Raw genomic sequence first — 20420 nt, 5'->3', positions numbered from 1 at the left:
CAGGGTCTACAGGGCCTCACTATGTAGATTGGACTCATAGTGATCCTCCTGTTTTTAGCCTCCCAAGCGCTGGGATTACAGGTGTGTACCACTGCACCCCGTCTCAATTGCTGTTTCAGTGTGCCCAGGAGCAGGGCCAGCATAGGGCGCTGGAGATCCAACCCTAGCTGCTGCGCTCTGCCTAAGCAGAAGCTTTAGTCCACTGAGCTATCAGGCTGGCCCACATTTTCTCTTGGATTTGGCCAAAAAAAGTCCATTCATACTATCATCAGAATAGTACAGCCCTAACCAAAAAATTTCAATTATCTCATTTACAAGATAGAAAATTTGTCTTGTCCTGTCCTATTTGTCAATGCATCCCTCACCCCATTCCCATAGAGGGATGCAACTCCCAAGGCCTCAACAGAATGAAATTTGGCAAAAGGATGTTACATCCCATTCTTGGGGGAGTAACAATATGTCCATGTTTCCATAGACACTTATCCTATTATGATGCATCCCACCTGCCACTGCAGTGTAAAGGCAGGACATGTCCAACACTGCTTATCTGCTTTTGTTGCTGTTGGAGTTCCTTGTACAATCAACACTGGCAATATAAAGATACATCAGCAAAGCTTTGTCCTTCTTTTTTCAACTTTGGCATCTCTTACAGATATTCTACATAACCCTCAGGGCTAAGTCATAGTGGAGCATGTATATCTTTCCTTAAAAACAATTACAAAAAGAAAATGGGGGGCTGGAGAGAGAGCTCAGTGGTCTAAGTGCCTGCCTGGGAAGAGCAAGGACCTGAGTTTGATCCCTGGTACCACATGTGTGGCAAGACCCTGTACCAAATAAGTAAATAAATAAATGATTAAAGAAGAAAACAAAATGAGGAGTACAGTTACCTCCACAGGCACAATTAGATCTTGCTACCTTTACCTTAAATTTTAAAAACCCACTTGCACAAAATAAATACATTCCAGTGGGGAGATAGCTCAGTAGAATAAGCACTTGCCTGGCAAGCACAAGGGCCTGAGTTCAATCCCCGGTCCTGCAAAAACAAAACAAACAAACAAACAAAGTAAATACATTACACCAGAACATTATAGGTGAAAGGACAATCAATCAGCAAGCACACCTAGGCACAAGTCCTGTGGAAAGACATCCAGGCCAGGTGTGGTGGTGCATGCCTGTAATCCCAGCACTTGGGAGGCTGCGACAGGAGGATTGTGGCAAGTTTGAGAACAGCCTGGGCTGCAGAGTGAGCTCAAAGTCAGCCTGAACTGCATAGCAGCAGGGCCCTGTCTCAAAAAAAAGACACACACAAAAAAAGACATGCAAACAGGAAGATGGGATGGGCAAGTAGAGTGAATGACATGTGGGCTTGGGTGTGCTTGTGTATTAACAGACAATGGAACACCACATCGGATACCATCCCAGAACATGTGATCACAGAGAGGGAGCTCCAAACTGAGGGGGGAGTCTGCTGCCCCCAAGCCCCCCACTGCGCGCCCTTTTGAGAAGGAGACTCCTCAGCCTGGCATATGGCCCATTAGTGTTGGTATAGCAATTACTATGGGAGGAATACCTCCATTCTAGATTCTCACCCTGAGGGGCAACTGGAGTAGCATGAATCTGGCCTCAGCCCCCCCTCGCCACAGGCCATCATTCATGGCAAGCCTGGACCCCTTCAAAAAGCTTTTGGAAATTAGTTCTTTCCTATTATAGAGGTCAACAATAGAATGGGCATTTAACCAAATTTTTTGCAAACACTTCTAGCGTCCAAATTTAAAGAGGTAACACTACCTGGGTTCCCGTACATAGAAACCTTACATTTTCTTATATGGGACTGTTGAGTGGAATGTTATATGTAGAGAGAATGTACAGCGAGCCGCTGTGCATCAACGGGAGCGTTAGTAAACAGGACTTTGCTGCTCTTGGGGTGTGTGCCCAGGACATGGATGCCCATGAAGCTCACAGAGCTGTGGGCCAACACTCCGGACATTCATTTGTTACAATGTCTAATTAACCATTTCATACATAAAACAAAAAGAATGTTGAACTTAATTATTGCTTGAAGTTTCTCTTTGGTATTGTCCATCTCAAATGTTGCCGTATCCTCTGCAGTTCTCACTCATTTTGTAGACAACTGGACCAAAGTAGTAGATAAAGCTTGGATTATACAGCACACTATTGACACAAAATTGAGGTAACAGATTAATGGCTTAGAAAGTACTGTTATATGGATGGGAGATTAAATAGAGAGGCTGCAGGGGCCGGAGGATGGCTCAGTAGAATAAGCGCTTTCTTGGCAAGTGCAAGGGCCTAAGTTCAATCCCCAGTTCCTCCAAAAAAAAAAAAGCATCAAAATTTTCAACATTGACTGGTTTTGGTGTGCAAAGTCTAAAAAAGAACAACACAAATTAATTCTTTTTTTTTAATTAATTAATTATTTATTTATTTATTTATTTTGTGTGTGGCCAGCTCAGCCCACCAGGGGGCGGGGCTGGCTGGCATGTGGTGCTGGGGATTGAACCGCGGTCCCTGTGCTTTGCTAAGCTTGTTCTGAGTAGGTGCCTTAGACCACTGAGCCATCTCACCAGCCCCAACACAAATTAATTCTTACATGAACTGAAACAATACACTCTTAATCAACAGGTCACAAAAGAAATCGAGAAAGAAGCTATACCACACCTAGAATCAAATGGTAATGCCATGAAAGCACTCCTAAAACAGAACTGCATGTCTGTGAGTGCACCTCAGAAAAGCAGACTGAGCCCAAATAAATAACATAATGATGTACTTCAAGGTCCTAGAAAAGCCAAGAACAATCCAAATTCAAAATAAGTACAAGGAAGGAAATTATAAAGATCATAGTGGGAATTAATGAAATTGAAACTAAAAATATACAAAGAATCAATGAATTAAAGAACAGATTTTTCAGGGCCAGCGAGATAGCTCAGTGGAATAAGCACCTGCTTAGGCCATTACAGAGACAGGAATTTGATCCCCGCCATGACATGCTGCACCCGCCCCACCCCTGGGCACGCTGAGCCAGCCACAGAGTCCTGGCAAAGTAGAGCACACCTGTGATCCCAGTGCTGGGGAGGCTGAAAACAGAAGGGTCACTATGAGTCCTAGCTGCGTAGAGAGATCCTGTACCAAATACATAAAGAAAAAAAAAAAAAAAAAAAACAGATTTTTCAAAAGAATAAATCAAACAGACAAACCTTTAGCTAATTTTACCAAAAAGAAAAAAAAAAGAGAGAGAAAAAAAGACTCAAATGAATGCAATTAAAAATTAGAAAGGCAAAATCGCAACAGACACCACTGAAATCCAGGTTTTTAATAACTATTTTGAAAACCAGTACTCTGATAAGTTAAAGAACTTAGAAGAAATGGATAGACCCTAGGTACATATCTATACCAAAACTGAGCCCCCAAAAATTGAGCCAAGAAGATAGATATAAAAACCCTGAATAATCAATAACAGGTAATAAAATTGAGGCACTAATAAAACACTTATCAAGAAAAGCCCAGGTCCCCATAACTCACCACTAATTTCTTTTTTTGGCGGAACCGGGGATTGAACTCAGATCCTTGTGTTTGCCAATCAAGCGCTTATCCTACTGAGCCATCTCCCCAGCCCCTCACCACTAATTTCTACAAGAACTTTAGAGATCTGATGCCAATACTCCTCAAAGTCTTTTTTTTTTTTTTTTTTTTTTTTTTTGTTGTTGTTGTTGCAGAACCAGGGATTGAACTCAGGCCCTTGTGTTTGTCAGGGAAGCACTTATTCCACTGAGCCATCTCACCGGCCCTCTCCTCAAAGTCTTTAATGAAACTGAAAGGGAAGGAGTATTCTTAGAGTCATTCCTGAAAGCTAGCATTACCCTGATTCCAAAAGCAGACAAGGACCCAGCCAAAAAGCTAGCTAGAGCGGTATCCCAGTTCACAACTTAATTCTTTCCATGATTCTGGCCACAAACCAAATTGGATGAGAACCAAATCAAATTCAGTGGTTAGGTATAATGTTAACCTTATGGGGAAATTTGATTTGGTTCTTGTCCTATTTAGTTGCAAAACCAGAAGCCTGGAAATAATTAAATTTATTAATTAAGGCACTGTTGTATCACATAGGCTTACTTCAGAAGTTCATATACAAAGAAAAAGTTGATATATGGACACACATGTAAATATCACATTGTTTCTCTGGTGTGAGGAAACAAAAGTGTAAATAAGGGCCAAAACTTATAACAGTTTTGTGATGTAACAAAAGATGCACACACACACACACACACACACACACACACACACCCCAGCCTGTATACTTCAGTTTGTCAGTTGCCCAGGTAGTTAGTTACTTTGGCTCCACTTTACATACGACCAGCCACTCATGAAGATATTTTCTGTATTCCACTCAGGCTCCCATACCCTAGTAAGAGCCATCTGGCCAGGGCACACCCTCTTTATCCTATTCTGGTCCCAGCCCTTATGAACTGAGCAGGTTTGCCCTACTACACCCTTCTGCCATGGTGTCTGCCTTGGAGCCAGCCAATAATGGACAGAAACCATGGACAAAATAAACATTTCCTCTACATTGTGGGTGCTGGGTATTATCTTAGCAATGAGAAAGCTGACTTATACAGTTTGTGCATTAAACTGTCTTAAGTTGAGCAGCATTTTTATTAAAGTTAGCATTTATGAATATATATTTAAAAAAGAACATAAAAATAGTGATTGGGGAGGTAGCTCTGTAGCAGAGAATTGTTTCACATGCCCAAGCCCCTGGGTTCAATCCCTGGCACCGAAGAAAGATAGCTAGACTTACTGTTTTAAGGAAAATAGAGAAATCATAGACCATATAGATGAAATATGATGAATTTAAACATAAAATTGTGATTTATGAAAAGACCAATTGGGAATTTGAGAGCTGAAAAATAGAAAATCTGAATTAAGAACTCAGTGTATGGGTTTAGCAGCAAACCAAATGCAGCAGAACATTAAGATTAACGAACTTGAACACAAGTCAAGAGGAAATTCCCCAACTGAAGCACCCATGAAAAACAAAAGAAAGCAGGAAACATGGCTGCATGACCAAATATCTAGCATAGATCCCATTCAGAGTCTCTAAAGGGGAGAAGAGAAAATATCAGACAAAAGCAATGTTCAAAGAGACAGTGGCTGAGAATTTTGTAAAACTGATAAAAGATATTTAACCCACAGATTTAAGAATGTCCATGAGAGCATGGTGGCACGGTCCTGTAATCCCAGCACTCAGGGAGGCTGAGGCAAAAAGATCACTGCGAGTTTGAGGTCAGTGACCTCAAGGCCAGCCTAAGCCACACAGCAAGACCTTGTCTTAAAAAAAAAAAAAAAAAAAAATCAGAAAAAGCAGTCTGGATAGGTACAGATAAAACCATACCCTCTTTGAACAACAACAACAAAAAAAGATTGGGACCAGGGAGATGGCTCAGTTGAATAAACACTTGCCTGGCAAGCCCAAGGACCTGAGTTCAATCCCAAGTTCTGAAAAAAAAAAAAAAAAAAAAAAATCATTCTTCCCCACAGTCTAATGATGCTAGTAAACATACTGAAAGAATTCAGATTAAAACAACCAAAACAGTAGGTGGGGATAGTGGCAAATGCCTGAAATTCCAGCTCTCTGGAAAGCTAAAACAGGAGAATCACAAATTAGAGGTCAGCCTGTGTGCTCATTGACAGCCTGTCTTAAAAAAGGGCTGAAGAGGTAGGTAGCTCAGTGCAAAGGCCTTGGGTTCCATCTGCAACATCACAAGACAAACAACAACAAAAAATCCCATTTACCTTTAAAGAAACAGTAGTGTAAGTAACTGGTAGCTTCTCAACAAAAACAATGGAAGCCAGAAGACCACTAAATTGTGTTCTTAAAGTTCCAAAAGAAAATACTGGTCAGTTTATGCCAAAAGAAATATTTTACAAAAATAAAATTTGGAAAGACACTTGTATCAAAACAATTTTGAACAGCAAAGTTATGTGAGACCTAGCACGTTCAAAATAGCCCAGAATACAGTCTCGTGGGTAAGTCTACAAACACAGCAAAATCACTAACTGGGGGAAAGGGTAGAAAAAAAAAAAAAAAAAAATGGGGGAAAGGACAGTCTTTTCAACAAATGATGGTAGGAAAACTGGTTATGCACATGCAAAAGAATGAAATTTCATCCTTATTTTACACTAGATATAAAAATAAAGCTTAAGATTTTCTTTGCTTTTTTTTTTTTTTTTTTTTTTTTTTTGGTACTGGGGGATTGAGCTCAGGACCCCGCACTTGTCAGGCAAGGGCTTATTCTACCGAGCTATCTCTCCGGCCCAAAATGTAAGAATTAAAACTGAAAAAGTCTTAACATAGGGAGAAAGTTTTGCGACACTGCATTTGACAATGGTTTCTTGGATATGATACTGAAAGCGTAAGGACAAAAAAGGAAAAAAGAAAAATCACACACACAAAATAAACAGGGCTACATCAAAATTTAAAACTTTGTGACAAAAAGACGCCGCTGCATCTCAACCGCCATCCAGGACAATGGAACCTTCGGCCATGACCCCATCAACATGGCTTCTGAAAGTGGCTTTCAGGAAGAATAAAAATGTAACACTGAAGGATCACTTCCGCTTCCGCTTGGGACAAGCGCTTTCGTTTCTTGTACCGTGACTAAGAAGATGGAAGCCTTCTTGGGGTCGCGGTGTGGGCACTGGGCCGGGGGGCCGGCCCCAGGACAGTTTTACCGCGTCCCGGCCACCCCCACTTCGGTCTTGGATCCAGCGTCCGCGCTTCATGGGGGACCCCTCTCGCGGACCCTGTAAGTTCTCGCACCCAGGCCTGCGGAGGGGGAAGGACCGTGGGGACGTGCTCTGCTGCCCCGGGCGGGCGGGCGGCGGGCGCACTGGCAGCCAGGGGTCCTGGCCGAGGCCGGAGAATGCGGGTGATTGGAAGGACCCGTAGAAAATCGAGGTGGAGCCCACACCTCGGAAGGACAGGGCCCTTTCTAACTCGTCAGGAACCCCATGGTGACCGGGACCTCGGTACTCGGCGTCAAATTTGAGGGCGGAGTGGTGATTGCCGCCGACATGCTGGGCTCCTACGGCTCCCTGGCTCGTTTCCGAAACATCTCTCGCATTATGCGGGTCAACGACAGCACCATGCTGGGTGCCTCTGGAGACTATGCTGATTTCCAGTATTTGAAGCAAGTTCTCGACCAGATGGTGTAAGTCTCCTGGAAAATGGGGAGTAGTGGGTTCGAAGTGGGAAAGGGGAGTCCCTGAGCTTTATTCCCTTAAATCGGATAGGAATAGTTGAGGCTGCAGCAGTGGTCTGAGAGAATTGGTATCAGGCCGGGCGCTGGAAATGTATTTACAAAAAGTAGTTGTGGTAACTTCTCTTGGAGCGGGTGGAGATCTTGACTTCCGTTCTAGCCCTTTGCTCACAACCAGTTCCCTTTAAGGATTGATGAGGAGTTGTTGGGAGATGGACACAGCTATAGCCCTAGAGCTATTCATTCATGGCTGACAAGGGCTATGTACAGCCGCCGCTCGAAGATAAACCCTCTGTGGAACACCATGGTCATCGGAGGCTATGCGGATGGAGAGAGGTTGAGTACAAGTAACTTCCTTCCTTGACCACCCAACCTAACGCCTGTGTTGTATTCTGTCTCCTCTCACTCATGAAACCCTTTGTTCAGACCCCAGCATCCCATTCTTTAGCTAGGAAATTTAAGATAATGATTTTTTTTTGATCCATTGTGTCATATTAGCTTCCTCGGTTATGTGGACATGCTTGGTGTAGCCTATGAAGCCCCATCGCTCGCCACTGGTTATGGTGCATACTTGGCTCAGGTGAGAAGTGGGTCTAGTGTTTAGGAAGAGGAAAAGGTAATGGGGGTTAGTGGTTGCTTTTTTTTTGGTGGGGGGGGGGTACTGGGGATTGAACTCAGACCCTTGCACTTGGCAGGGAAGCCCTTATTCCACTGAGCCATTTTCCCGGCCCCAGTGGTTGCTTTTTGTGCCCCTAGAATTCTGGTGAGGGACAGGCTGGGGTCACAGTTTTGGTTGCTTTCTTTGTATCAGGAGACTGTGACTGTTAGCACTTACATTGCAGGGGCAAGGTGGCATGCCAGGTTTAGAGTGTATGTCCTAGAACAGTGATGGTGACTCTTCTAGATAGAACTTTGAATGGTACGAACAACCTGCTGGGGTACATGTGCCCAGATTCACCACCACTCTCCTAGAAATTCAAGGGTCTTAGTATCTCAGTAATGTGATAGAACTCTTTTCGGTCATTTATGTTTTTTGTTTGTAGGGTGGGTTAGAAACAATTACCAGCCAGATACTTTTTTTCCCCCTGATCTCCCTAGCCTCTGCTTCGAGAAGTGCTGGAGAAGCAGCCAGTGCTGAGCCAGACCGAGGCCCGAGAGCTAGTAGAACGCTGCATGCGAGTGCTGTACTATCGAGATGCCCGTTCATACAACCGGGTGAGGAGTAAAAACCCTGGCAGGCTGTGAATACTTGCAGCTGGCGGGTCGGTCTGTTTGGTGTGAAGAACAAACTGCTTCACAGTGTGACTATTTTTAGACTGGGGGAGAGACTTTTGATTAGGTCCTAGGAACTCTGAGAGTGGTTTTTTTTTGTGGCTGGCTCAGCCCACCATGCAGGTGGGGTTGGCACAGCATGTGTTGTCAGGGATCAAACCTTGGTCCCTCTGTGCTTGCCTAAGCAGGTGCTTTAGACCACTGAGCCATCTCGCCATTTTCAATAAAAACTATTTTCTTTCAGTTTGAAATTGCTACTGTAACTGAAAAAGGTGTTGAAATAGAGGGACCGCTGTCTGCAGAGACAAACTGGGATATTGCCCATATGATCAGGTGATTAAATAATTAAAATTACAGTGGGGGAAAAACAGGTGTTAAAAAAACAGTGTAGAAGAGTTGGGAGATGCTTTGGCTTGCTAAACTAAGCTTTTAAAGAGAGGTTTTGGTTGGAGGGTAGAGGTGCTTTTAGGAATTGATCCATTTTGTGTCACAATTTTAATGCTACTTAATGCAATTTTCTTTTTTAGTGGCTTTTAATGACATACAGATGCATTACCTGGAACTGAAGTTGCAGCCTTTCAGATGGCTGGTTCAGAGGTAGACTTTTGTAAAATAAAGCAGTTCTTTAAAGTGTTCACCAAGTGGTTTCATTGCCTGACTAGGTCGGGTCAACAGTTACACTGCCACCAGGTGCAGTGGCACACACCTGTAATCCCAGCACTCGGGACTGAAGCAGGATTGCTACAGATCTGAGGCCAGCCTGGGCTACATAGTGAGTCCAGGGCCACTCTGAACTACACTGTAAGACCATCTCTAAAATAGAAATACACCGTTATACTGCTATATGCCATCTTCCTTTCTCTTACAGAATTCAGCCCAGTGGTGGCAAAACCCGGTATGTGTACTGTATTGCAGTGGGTTATATCACTGAAAGCTCTAAAAGGTTTGCCACCTTAGGCTTTTTTTTTTTTGTGGTTCTGGGGATTGAACTCAGGGCCTTGCCTTTCCACCTTAGGCTCTTTTACCAAATACAGAATTTCATACATGACACACAAGACCCAGGACAGTCCTAGGGGCAGCTTTTCTGTAAGCCAGACTTGCATGAAAACAGGCTTTTTACTTTCCTCCACCACCCCAGATTCTAGAATGCAAGATTTCTGGTTATGATGGCTGCTGATAGCACTCTCACTGAAACATTTCAAACACAGGCATGGTATTTAGCAGAGCTGCTGTGTAACTTTACCCTCAGTCTGGGAGTAGCCTCCAGCCCACATAACCTCATCTTTCAGAGGGGACATAGCAATGTGAACATTCAACCTGTTTTAATTCCTAAAGAATTATGTATTCATTAAACTGTATGTTCATTAAAATTTTAGTCCAAAGTGTAGCTATGAGATTCAAGCCAGTTGATCATTAGCTGTATTCAGCCCCTGCAATGGTTTTATACCTTAAAGGATACTGTACTAACCCATATCCTCAAAGTGATTAGGCCACATCAAACAAAGCAAAAGCAAAGCATGAGCTTTTGTGGAACTGGGATTGAACTCAGGCCTTTACGCTTGCCAGGCAAGTGTTTGTTCTACTGAGCCATCTCCCCAGCCCTGAGCTTTTGGTTGTATACATCCACATACCCAGTCTCAACACAGAAGTAGTCAATAAATACGTTTATTGATTTAACTGAATTATAAAAAACAAAACCAAAAAACTTCCTTCTACTACTAAGCCATGCAGGCAGAGTCCACAGAGACAACTTCCTGGCCAAAACCCAGCTGATAACTATTGTTATAATCTTTAAAAAACCCATCCAGAAAGTCAAGTGTGCAGAGCACAGAAACCCAACTCTGCTATGCCTGATTACTGTGGAGACTACTATAGAATAGACGGTAGACAAAAGTGACCTTAGTTCTTTAACTTTCTGAAAGGCAGAGGATTGCAAGTTCAGTCTGGCAATAAAACAGCATCAGGCAAAAAAGTTGGGGAAGAAATGCCCAGATGGATCCTTAGTTCAGTTCCCGGATGCTGCAGGTTCACACAACGCCAGCCACACTGCTCCGGGGGAGGACCGCTCCAGTTCACTATATTATAGTGTGCTGGGAGTTTTAAAAACAAAGAATAGGGCTGGGAGCAAGTGGGTGGCAACGAACGTTACCTGTACCACCAGGCCCATCACGTCTTGAGCAACTTCCAATTGGTGACAGCCTATTAAACAGGGTCACCTAGAAAAAGTTTATAAATGCATTTTCCTCATTTTTTAAATGTTCCACTTCTGTACACTTTAAAGTTTAAACATTTACAAGCTTGTGCAGGTGGCCTCCTTAGCTCCCAGGAGGTAGAAACATTGCTGAAGCCTCAGGATGGACAGATGGCTGTGGGAAAGATGGACTTGCATTTGCTCCTTTTCTCTGTAAATTTTGGTAACCATGAGCACATAGTTTGGTTTGTTTGTTTTTTTAAAAAAATCCCTCATGCAAATTGTAGAAAAAATTTTCTTTCCTTGAAGCTGGCAGTGAAAAATAATTATGTCTTTTTCTCTGTGCACACCATGGTTGTGTCAGATTCTTCTCTAAGCATTAAGAGAAGTAAGAGGAAAGTCACAGGGTAAGCAGGATTTCAACAAATGATCTGTCATTGCTTTTAAGTTCAACTTTCAGCATTCGCACAAGCTCTTGGCTGCAGGGCCTGGGGTCTCGAACAGGCATGCTGTCTGTCCACTTCACAGGATGAAGTTCACTGAAGCAGGGCTTGCCCGCTTGCATGAAGAAGACAAGCTGGAGTATGGTCTCCACCCTAACTTCTGTTTAGTCACCCTGGTATCTCTTGCTTGCCAGTGACACACTTGTGACCCTTTGTCCAGAGTGATGGTGTGGGAATGGCAGAAAGGGTCAAGGACAGCAAGTAAAAAATGTTTTTGTCTTGGTTTTGTTGGAGGGAGGGGAGGAAGGAAAAGACAAATCTATTCATCATTCTGGACAATTAAAGGTGGTTTCATGCATTTTTAAAGCCACAATTTTGTATCTAGAGTTGCTGTAGAAACCAACATCTCTGGAAAGGGAAGGAAAGAGGAGAAGGAAGAGAGCGTTCAGTGGGGTTTTGTTTTTTTTTTCCATTTTCATTTTTATATAAAAGAGGTAAGACCACAATGAAAAAAGTTTATCCATATATATAATAAACCAGTTTGTGAGCTACATATTTTTTGTCTTTCCCATCATCAGAAATGTTCTGACATTGACAATGATTATTAGATAGCATCATGCCCCAAAACATTGGCCACACAGTAAAAACAAAAACTCAGTACTATGATACAACTGAGGTAAAGGGGAAACAAAACAATTTTAACATTTGCCCACAAAGGATTTTTTTTACTTTTTTTTTTCCCAGAAAAATACCAAACACAGTGATTTAATTTTTTTTTAAAAAGTCACCAAAAAAACCTGTTTTTAGCAGGAGTAAATGACCAGTAGGCCAGCTCTCGGCTCTGACGTGATCACTATTGATTTTCCTAATGATCCACAAATTCACAGGGAAATTTAAGTCAATGTTAGGGGGGAGTGGTGGCATAAAATTAAAAATATAAATCAAATACCCCACCTGGTATACCCCCCTTTCCCTAAATCCCTCTACCCTCCCTCATCTTCCCACCCCCAACTTCACACATTCTCATGATTCCAACCCTCAAATCTCCATCAAATCTAGGTCAGCTTCTTCAAAGCCATAGAAAGACTCCGTCTCACTCTCCCCCTCAAAGAGCTGGTGAAGGCTTTCAGGTTCCACTGTCTCTTCAGGAGATGATCTGGGTCGGGGAGTAGAAGCTGAGGGCTCCTCAGACTGTTCCCCACTCAGCTTCAGCTGCTCCTCCAGGGAGACAATGAGCTCTTCCTGCATGTCAGCATTACGTGTGGGTGAGTTAATGTTGCCATCAGGGCCTGGCAGAACACTAGCCACAAGGAAGGACCGCTGAACTAGCTCTGGACAGTCCCTAATGACGCTCAGCACCTCGCCCAGCCAGACCAGCACCAGCTGAAGCAGAACATCAGAATCACATGCAGTATCTGCCATCTCACGAGCCTGTTCTTTCCATTTTTTGTGTAGGAAGTTCTTGACAGTTCGTTTAATGCATACATCTAATGGCTGGATTTTAGAGCTACAGCCTGCTGGCACCACTGCAGGCAAAGTGCTAGAGGCACTAAGCATAGCCAGTACCTCTTCTGACAAATGAGTGCGATGACAGTCCATCACAAGCATACCTTTGCTGTGCTGGCAAGCAGTGTGCTTCTGCCACACTCGGCTTGACCATACCTCCATGATTTCATCATCACTGTAGCCGCTCTCCTTTGCCTCTAGTAATATAGAGTCCGGCACATTAGCAGGCTGATTTATTTGTCCTCGATAGAAAACCAAGGTGGGGAGGATGGTGCCGTCTGCTAGAATGGCCAGCACTACATCACACCAAGGTTCGCCTGTGCCCACTGTCTGCAGGGCATTCTCTTTTCGGTCATCACTGCTCAGCACCTCTGTATCTAGGAATAAGGAGACCTCATCAATGGCTACAATCATAGACAAGGGTAAGTCCTGGTTGTGAATCTGTCGCTGCACAAATTCAATGAAGAGTCCTGCATTCTCTGCCACATCCTTTGGCAAAGTGTGGGCCACAGCTCGCCGGGCATGGGGAGTCAGGTGGTGCCGCAACATGAAACGCACAGCCCACTCATAGGAGATCTTAAACCCCCCCTCCAAAGAACGTCCTATTTTGGTGGCCTTCTGGAACAAGGTCTCTTCATTTACAGGCAGCTGTTGCTCTCGTTGGGTCAGCACCCACTCAGCCAGTTTCTCTTCTGCCTCAAAGCTAAGATATTTGCCCTCTAAATTCTCCCCCTGCGAGGCCTGGAAGCGGCGCAGCCAACGGCGGATACGTCGCTGGGGGTTTCGGAAATGTTCAGCTGCTTGTTCCGTGTTGCAGCACAAGGCAAACAGTACTACTCGCAGCTTCTTCACAGACAGCTGCTCCTTCTTGCCAACCCCACTGCTACCTCCACCGCCTGATGCTGGTTCGGGTTCCTGGGTGGCTGGGCTCCCTTCATCCTGGTCATCAACATTCAGACATTCAGCCATCTCTGTGGCCAAAGGTGGAAGTGCTAATGGCTGTGGGTGAGTGGGGGTTGGGGGAGGGGTTGCTGTTGAGGCTGGTGATGGGAGGGCCTGGGCCACAGAGGCAGGCAGGTCTTCAGGCTCCGCTGGGGTGGCACTCGGAGGTTTTGCAGTGGCAGCTTTGCTGGGGGTAAAGGAGGAAGGAGGAACCACGTTCTTCAGGTTCCTGTCATGTCCTCGGTCACGGGCCTGTCCGTGCCTGAAGGGTAGGGAGCACAGACAGGAGAAAGATCAGCTAAGAAACTTCAAGAATAGTAGCAGTAATAAGACAAACTGCAAAAACAGAAATTAATGAAGTTTTCATTACCTTGAATGAGACATCCAAGCGAGCCCTAAGAAAGATAATAAAAAAAAATATTAGCTCAGTAAAGCCCTCCAAAGAGGATTTCAGCCTACTAGACAAAACACACTCTTCACAAGGTTGACTTTCCCAGTCTTAATCTAAACTTCAAGTTTGAATGTTTCCAATTTGGTGTAGTAAGGGTACTTGCAGGTTAGCTCAGTTGTTTAAGCACCTGCTCTGGCAAACCCAGTCAGGTGCAGGGGACCCCCCAGTTCGATCCCCAGCTCCATCTGTCTTACCAGACCTGCCCTTAAGGCAGCCTGAGCCAGGCAAAAAATTTGGTGTATGTCTAAACAGGAAAGGGTGAGACCTGAGAGGGATGTTCCAGACTCATAGGATGACGTATTTTTAGCTCCCTGTTCCCCATATCTCTTCTACTTACCCCGTGGCAGGATGCTGCTAGATCTGTGAGAGGGGTTGAATACCAAATGCTTGGCCATGGCATCGCCCACAGAGGTAACAAATGTACAGGAAGTACAGGCCAGCTTGATTCCACTAAGAAAGAGAGTCAAGAATACATAACAAATGCTGCACTGACATTAGACCAAGCTAAACTCTAAGGCTTAATAAAGAAAAGGAGGAGGCCCTCCCTTTTCGTTTCTTTCAAATTAATTCATAAAACCACCCCACGAAATAACCACAAGGATTTATTATAAAACCCTGAAACATTAAGAGTACTAATAAGTTCTTCATTACCTCACAGAATTTTTAAATAACGCCAAATATTTTGGGCTCTTCCGTGGAACATGATTGCTGAGAAAAGATAAAAGTGGAATCAGTCATTATTATGTTCTGCTGGCTAACCTATAGAGCTTGCCAGCAAGTCATGCCCCTTCAACCTACCCTCACCTTAAACCACGCCAACTTTCCTATTAGCATGCTTCCCATTTTTTAAATTTTCAGACAGGGTATTGCTAAGTTTCATAGGCTGGCCTTGAACTTGTGATCCTCCTGTCTCACCCTCTCAATAACTGGGATTACGGGCATGCACTACTACATCCCGTGCCTTTACCATTCTTGTTAAATTTTAGTTGTCTATAAAATCACCTGAGAATCTACTATTTACTTTCTGATTCAAAAGGCATAAGAATGGGGAATCATTCTGAGTAGCAAAGTGCTAGGGAATTGGAGTACAAGCTATCAAAGCCAAATCAACATGGGTTTGGCCTACATGGAAAAATGGGCAAACTCAAAAGGCTAAAGGAAGAAACTCAGAGCAGAAAAGGGGATGAATGGAGTTCTGGATAATCAAGCAGAAATAATGCTTTAATCATGACTTACTTGATCATGTGGTTGGCATAAGCTCGAGAGCAACAGGTGCTATAGCGACACAGAGAGCAGTGTACGTAAGTAGGGAAATGATTTGGGAAATCTGGGATCTCAAAGCTGCACTCCAAACATGTTTGTCGGCCCATAACACTCCTGCTCAAAAAACAGAAAAGAAAAATTCATATTACTGCCTCATGTATCCTCAAATTGTAGGAATTTTACAACACCAGGCCTAATAAAAAGCTACCCATTTTTACTATCAGGAATAATTCTGATCATTCAGTCCCCACCCAACCAACAAATAAAAAGCGCTGACATTTTCCTAACAGCTCTTTTCTGGATGTTGCGTTGGACAGGGGGATAAAGGAAGACAGGCAGAGGGTCTGTTGAGGAGGTCAATGGTGTTGCTTCCTGCAAGGCGCTGGGAGGTGTATCACTGGAGGATATAGGAACAGTTCGAGGCTGCCCTCGGGAAGCCCGGATTGTCACCTGAGAATCAAGGGAAGGAACAATTAGATACACCAATAGTCAAGTTCAGAATACTGAAAAATCTCTATACTTCCCTTCCCTGGGTCTGTCAAAGAACTTCAACAAACTCTACCTTGGTGCCTGGTTTTAAGCCCTCTAGCTGCTTGGGTTTACGAAAAGTTTTATGGTGCTGAAGCTTGTGTTCAATTTTGTCCTTGGCAAAGAGAAACTGCAGACGGCATTTATTGCAGTGGTAAACATTTCTCTTCTGAAGGGGAAAAAAGGAGACAAGAATTCCTTAGAAATTTCCAATAGATTTTCTTTTCTAATACCAATGTCAAATATATCATTTTCCATCCTCCTGTTGATAATTTAAGTGAATAAATAAGAAAGAAACATACAAGAAAACCTATTACCAAGAAGCATCATCTCTCATGCTCCTGAAGAAAAGTGGTATTAAGGTCCGACTATTATTAAACAAACAAAAACAACTCATACATTTTATTCTATACTCTTTCATTTTGTTGGTCTGTAACTGATTATCAAGACCCTCCCATAGAAACAGTCTGCTACCTGTTTGAATATTTTTAATAGTCTACACAAATAACCACATAACAATCTCATTCATATTGATCACTACCTCTTTTTTTTTTTAGCACAATAAAAATTGTCTACATCTTGCTGATACATACAGATGTTTCCTTGTGGATCATTGCGAGGATTAAGTCTGCCTCATACAAAAATCCTTAAAAAATAATTGGACTCATTCACATCTATGATGTTCATTTTATTATTATTATTCTTAAATTTTTTAATTTTTTTTAAGCTGGGGATTGAACTCAGGTCCTTGCAAGCTGAGCTATCTCCCCAGCCCCTGATGTTCTTCAATAGGACAGCAAGAAAACATAACATAGGCCTGAGTTAACAGGTAGCAGTCTTAACACTCCTATTTGGAAATGTATCTGTGATATCCTAGTAACTACTACTGTGCAAAGCAGGGTGTGAGCAGAGGAATGCTGCAAACTACAACACACACATTTGTGTATACATGAAGGAATGCCAAACATACATGCATCCAACTAGTTCTCCATTTTGTATTTTCTTTTTGTATTTTTAAGGAAGGGTCTACAGGATGTTCAGGGTCTCACTACTAGATCGGACTTATAGTGACCCGTCTGTTTACAGCCTCCCAAGAGCTGGGATTACAGGTGCATTCCACCATGCCCAAGCTCAACTGCAATCTCAGGGAGCCTTGGGGGCAGAGCCAGCAAGGCATGCTTAGGTATTGAACCCCTGGCCCCTGCGCCTGCTTGCAGGCACTTTAGTCTGCTAAGCTATTTGGCCAGCCCTCCATTTTGTATTTTCCTTTAAAAACCTTCACTCTTCTCTAGTAGCACCATTCTAGAAATTTCTAACAAGATCTTATCTATTCCATCTTACAAATAACATACAAGGGCCGGGGAGATGGCTTAGTAGAATAAGCGCTTCCCTGGCAAGCGCCAAGGGCCTGAATTCAATCCCTGGTTCTGCCAAAAACAAAAAACAAAAAACAAAAAACCAAACCCTAATGAAATACAACAAAAACACCCCATAAAATTCACCCATTACATCCCTGCCTCTGGATCTACCTACCACCCTTTGTTCTACCCCTCATTTTTTTTTTTTTAAAAAAGCTTTCAAATAAGTTTCTATTTCCTTCCTTCTCATTTATTAAAATTTGACTTATATTCTAACAACCAATAAAATGGTTCTGATGTTGCTAAATTAAAAACCTGCCTTAGACTGGGCATTCATGGCATGTGCCTGTAATCCCAGCTCTTGGGAGGCTATAAACAGGAGAATCACTGAGTCCCATCTAGCAGTGAGACCCTGAACACCCTGTAGACCCTTCCCTAAAATACAGAAGAAAAAAAAAAAATTGCCTCCCAGTGGCCCCACCTCTTGAAAGATTTCACCACCTCTCAGCTTGCTGGACTGCGGACCAAGTTTTTAGGGCCAGGGAGATAGCTCAGTAGAATAAGCACTTGCCTGGCTAAGGTCCTGAGTTCAATCCCTGGTACCACAAAAAAACAAAAACAAAAACAAAACCTGCCTTTAAGTTTCTACTTTGAGGGGCCGGGGAGATGGCTCAGTGATGAATAAGCACTTCTGGCAAGCACAAGAGCCTGAGTTCAATCCCCGGTTCCGCCAAAAAACAAAACAAAACAAAAAAACAAGAAAATTGAATTGTAAAATCTCTTCATCTTAAAATGAATAAATAAGTTTCTACTTTGACACCTTCCTATCACATGACATTTTGAGCACAGCCTTTTCTTCAAAACAAGTTTCTTGTCAGCTTCCAAAACTCTCCTGGTTTTCCTATTAGGACTATGATCTGGTTTTATAGATGAAGACTACAAGGATTCTTTTTTTTTTTTTTTTTGGTACCAGGGATTGAACTCAGGACCTTGCACTTGCCAGGCAAGCACTTATTCTATTGAGCTATCTCCCCAGCCCTTTTTTTTTTTTTTTTTCCCGGAACCAGGGATTGAACTCAGACACTTGGGCTTGCCAGGCAAGCGCTTATTCTACTGAGCCATCTCCCCGACCCCAACTACAAGGATTCTGCTAAGCCTTCACCTTATTCTCAAGACTTTTCTCCTAGGCTTCTGACCCATTACCCAACAGCTATAATTAATGTTCACAGATATTCTGCTAACTATCTAAATCATAATCCTCCCCAGATATACTTTTTCTAGTGCTTGTATCTCAGCTGAAAACACCTGCGATTATTATTTCCTGGCTACTTTTACCTAATCCAGCTCAATCATCAGTTTAACATATCTTCTCAGTGTCTTTCCACTCTGCCTCCTTTTATCTCAAAAGCCAATATTCACTATCATCTCTCACCTAAGCTACTGAAAAAGCCTTTAACTGATTCAGTCTTCTGAAATTCTGGTGACATTCTCTTGTCCACTGTCCTCATAGCAATCTGTGTAAAACTGTGATTAAAACAAATCCAAACCTATCACTTCAGGGCTCACATCCCATTTATAGCTTTCAAGATTCCCCATGATCTGTCCTAACTCCAGTTCTATACCTCATGCCTACAATCTATAACAAATATCTATGTTTTCTGACCCCTCACAATCTTACTCTGACCTGGGCACACTGTTCTATTTTATCTGATTCATTTTATTCTTCTAACTCATTTTTTTTTATCCTTCAAGTCCTAAATACCCTTCAAGGCCCCCTAGGCTTGCAAAATAACATGCCTTTCTATACTTTATATGGCAACATAATACAACATCCTTCATACTTTTTTTATTTGTATTTTAGGGAAGGGTCTACAGGATGTCCAGGGTCTCACTACTAGATCGGACTTGTAGTGATTCTCCTGTTTATAGTCTCCCAAGTGCTGTGATTACAGGCGTGTGCCACCACACCCAGTCTTAATTGCCAGTTGCCATCTCAGTATACCCCAGGGGCGGGGCCAGCAAGGCAGGCCCAGGGATTGAACCCCCAGCCCCTATGCCTGCTTGTAGGTGCTTTAATCCGCTGAGCTATTTGGCCAGCCCCATACTTTTTATAAAATCATTAAATCTCTTGCTTATTACATAAGCCCTGGCTACAACATTTGTAAATTAAAATAAATGAGAATACAGGAATTGAGTGGTTCTTAGTACCTGGTGCCTCATGTAGTGCTGTTGGAATGCATTGCCATTTTTGAAGACCTTCAGGCAATAAGGACAGAGCAGATGCCGAGTATCCTCGTGGATCATCCGAAAATGGACATCTACCTCAGAGTAGAGTGAGGAGCGATACTGACACACCTGAGACACAAGGGGAAAAGGGATAACAGTAAATGGCCATGGGTTTAAAAAGCAGCAAAAATATACTTAAACATATAGAAGTTAATGAATTTTTTAGAGGATGAAAGGTTTGTTCAATCCCCCAGCACCACATGTGGTGCCAGCCCTGCCCCTGGGCATGCTGAGTCAGCCACAGAGACCAGGCATGATGGAGCAGACCTGCAATCCCACACTGGGGAGGCTGAAAACAGGAGAATCACTATGAGTACAAGCTGCGCAGTGAGACCCTGAATCAAATACATTAAAAAGTTTGAATCAGCTTACAAAAACTTAAGTTTCTAACTTTAAAACACAATCTATGCTTGTATTACATTTAGCTATCACTAAAGATTTTTTAAAAAGTGAGTCTGAGAACAATATTATCCTGTAATTAAAGAATAAAAATGTGTCTACCTCCAAAGAACAAATTCAAGGGATAGTCACTCTCCCCAGAGCATGCGTAACTTTCCTGGCAAAGTTAAGTATTACATTGTGATTAGGTTCTTTCCTTTTCGTGGTTCTGTTCTGTTCTTTTCTTTCTTTCCTTTTCATTTTATGTATTTGGTACAGAGTCTCACTCTACAGTTCAGACTTGTAGTGTTTCTCCAGTTTTCAGCCTCCCTAGCGCTGGGACTGCAGGTGTGCGCCACCATGCCCAGACTGGGTTGCCGGCTCCGAATGCAGGACCTGGGCCTGGGGATTGAACCCTGATTCCTGCACTTGCCAAAGCAGGTGCTTGGCTGGGCTATCTCGCCAGCCCTTGTGGTTGTGTTCTTTTGAAGTTTTACTCCTATATGAAAAATCCTAAAGACAAAAAAA

At 43.0% G+C, this 20420-nt stretch overlaps 2 protein-coding genes across 10 annotated transcripts in view; one reads left to right on the top strand and one right to left on the bottom strand.

The window, feature by feature from the left end:
- The first annotated feature begins 6645 nt into the window (after positions 1-6645).
- Psmb4 (proteasome subunit beta 4) lies at positions 6646-9183 on the top strand. Its single transcript, XM_004632362.2, has 7 exons — positions 6646-6821; positions 7020-7226; positions 7464-7610; positions 7773-7854; positions 8373-8489; positions 8791-8879; positions 9074-9183. The coding sequence occupies exons 1-7, from the start codon at positions 6682-6684 to the stop codon at positions 9081-9083; spliced, it is 792 nt and encodes a 263-aa protein (XP_004632419.2). The 5' UTR covers positions 6646-6681; the 3' UTR covers positions 9084-9183.
- Positions 9184-10196: 1013 nt separating this feature from the next.
- Positions 10197-20420, bottom strand: part of Pogz (pogo transposable element derived with ZNF domain) — a 66724-nt gene continuing 56500 nt past the window's right edge. For 7 of the 9 annotated variants that reach the window (XM_004632358.2, XM_004632360.2, XM_023716449.1 and 4 more), the window contains 8 exons: positions 19437-19583; positions 15905-16039; positions 15620-15792; positions 15316-15456; positions 14731-14787; positions 14417-14529; positions 13999-14023; positions 11691-13890 (listed from right to left, as the gene is read on the bottom strand). In XM_004632358.2, the coding sequence (XP_004632415.1) occupies positions 12219-13890; positions 13999-14023; positions 14417-14529; positions 14731-14787; positions 15316-15456; positions 15620-15792; positions 15905-16039; positions 19437-19583 (2463 nt within the window). In that variant the 3' untranslated portion in view covers positions 11691-12218. Of the gene's footprint in view, positions 13891-13998; positions 14024-14416; positions 14530-14730; positions 14788-15315; positions 15457-15619; positions 15793-15904; positions 16040-19436; positions 19584-20420 lie in introns of all 9 variants that reach the window. The other 2 variants (XM_004632357.1, XM_023716451.1) reach the window with 2 other exon arrangements.

This window comes from Octodon degus, unplaced genomic scaffold (genome assembly GCF_000260255.1).
Source record: "Octodon degus isolate 3935 unplaced genomic scaffold, OctDeg1.0 scaffold00048, whole genome shotgun sequence".
NCBI lineage: Eukaryota > Metazoa > Chordata > Mammalia > Rodentia > Octodontidae > Octodon > Octodon degus.
This window is presented reverse-complemented; position numbering and strand designations above follow the sequence as displayed.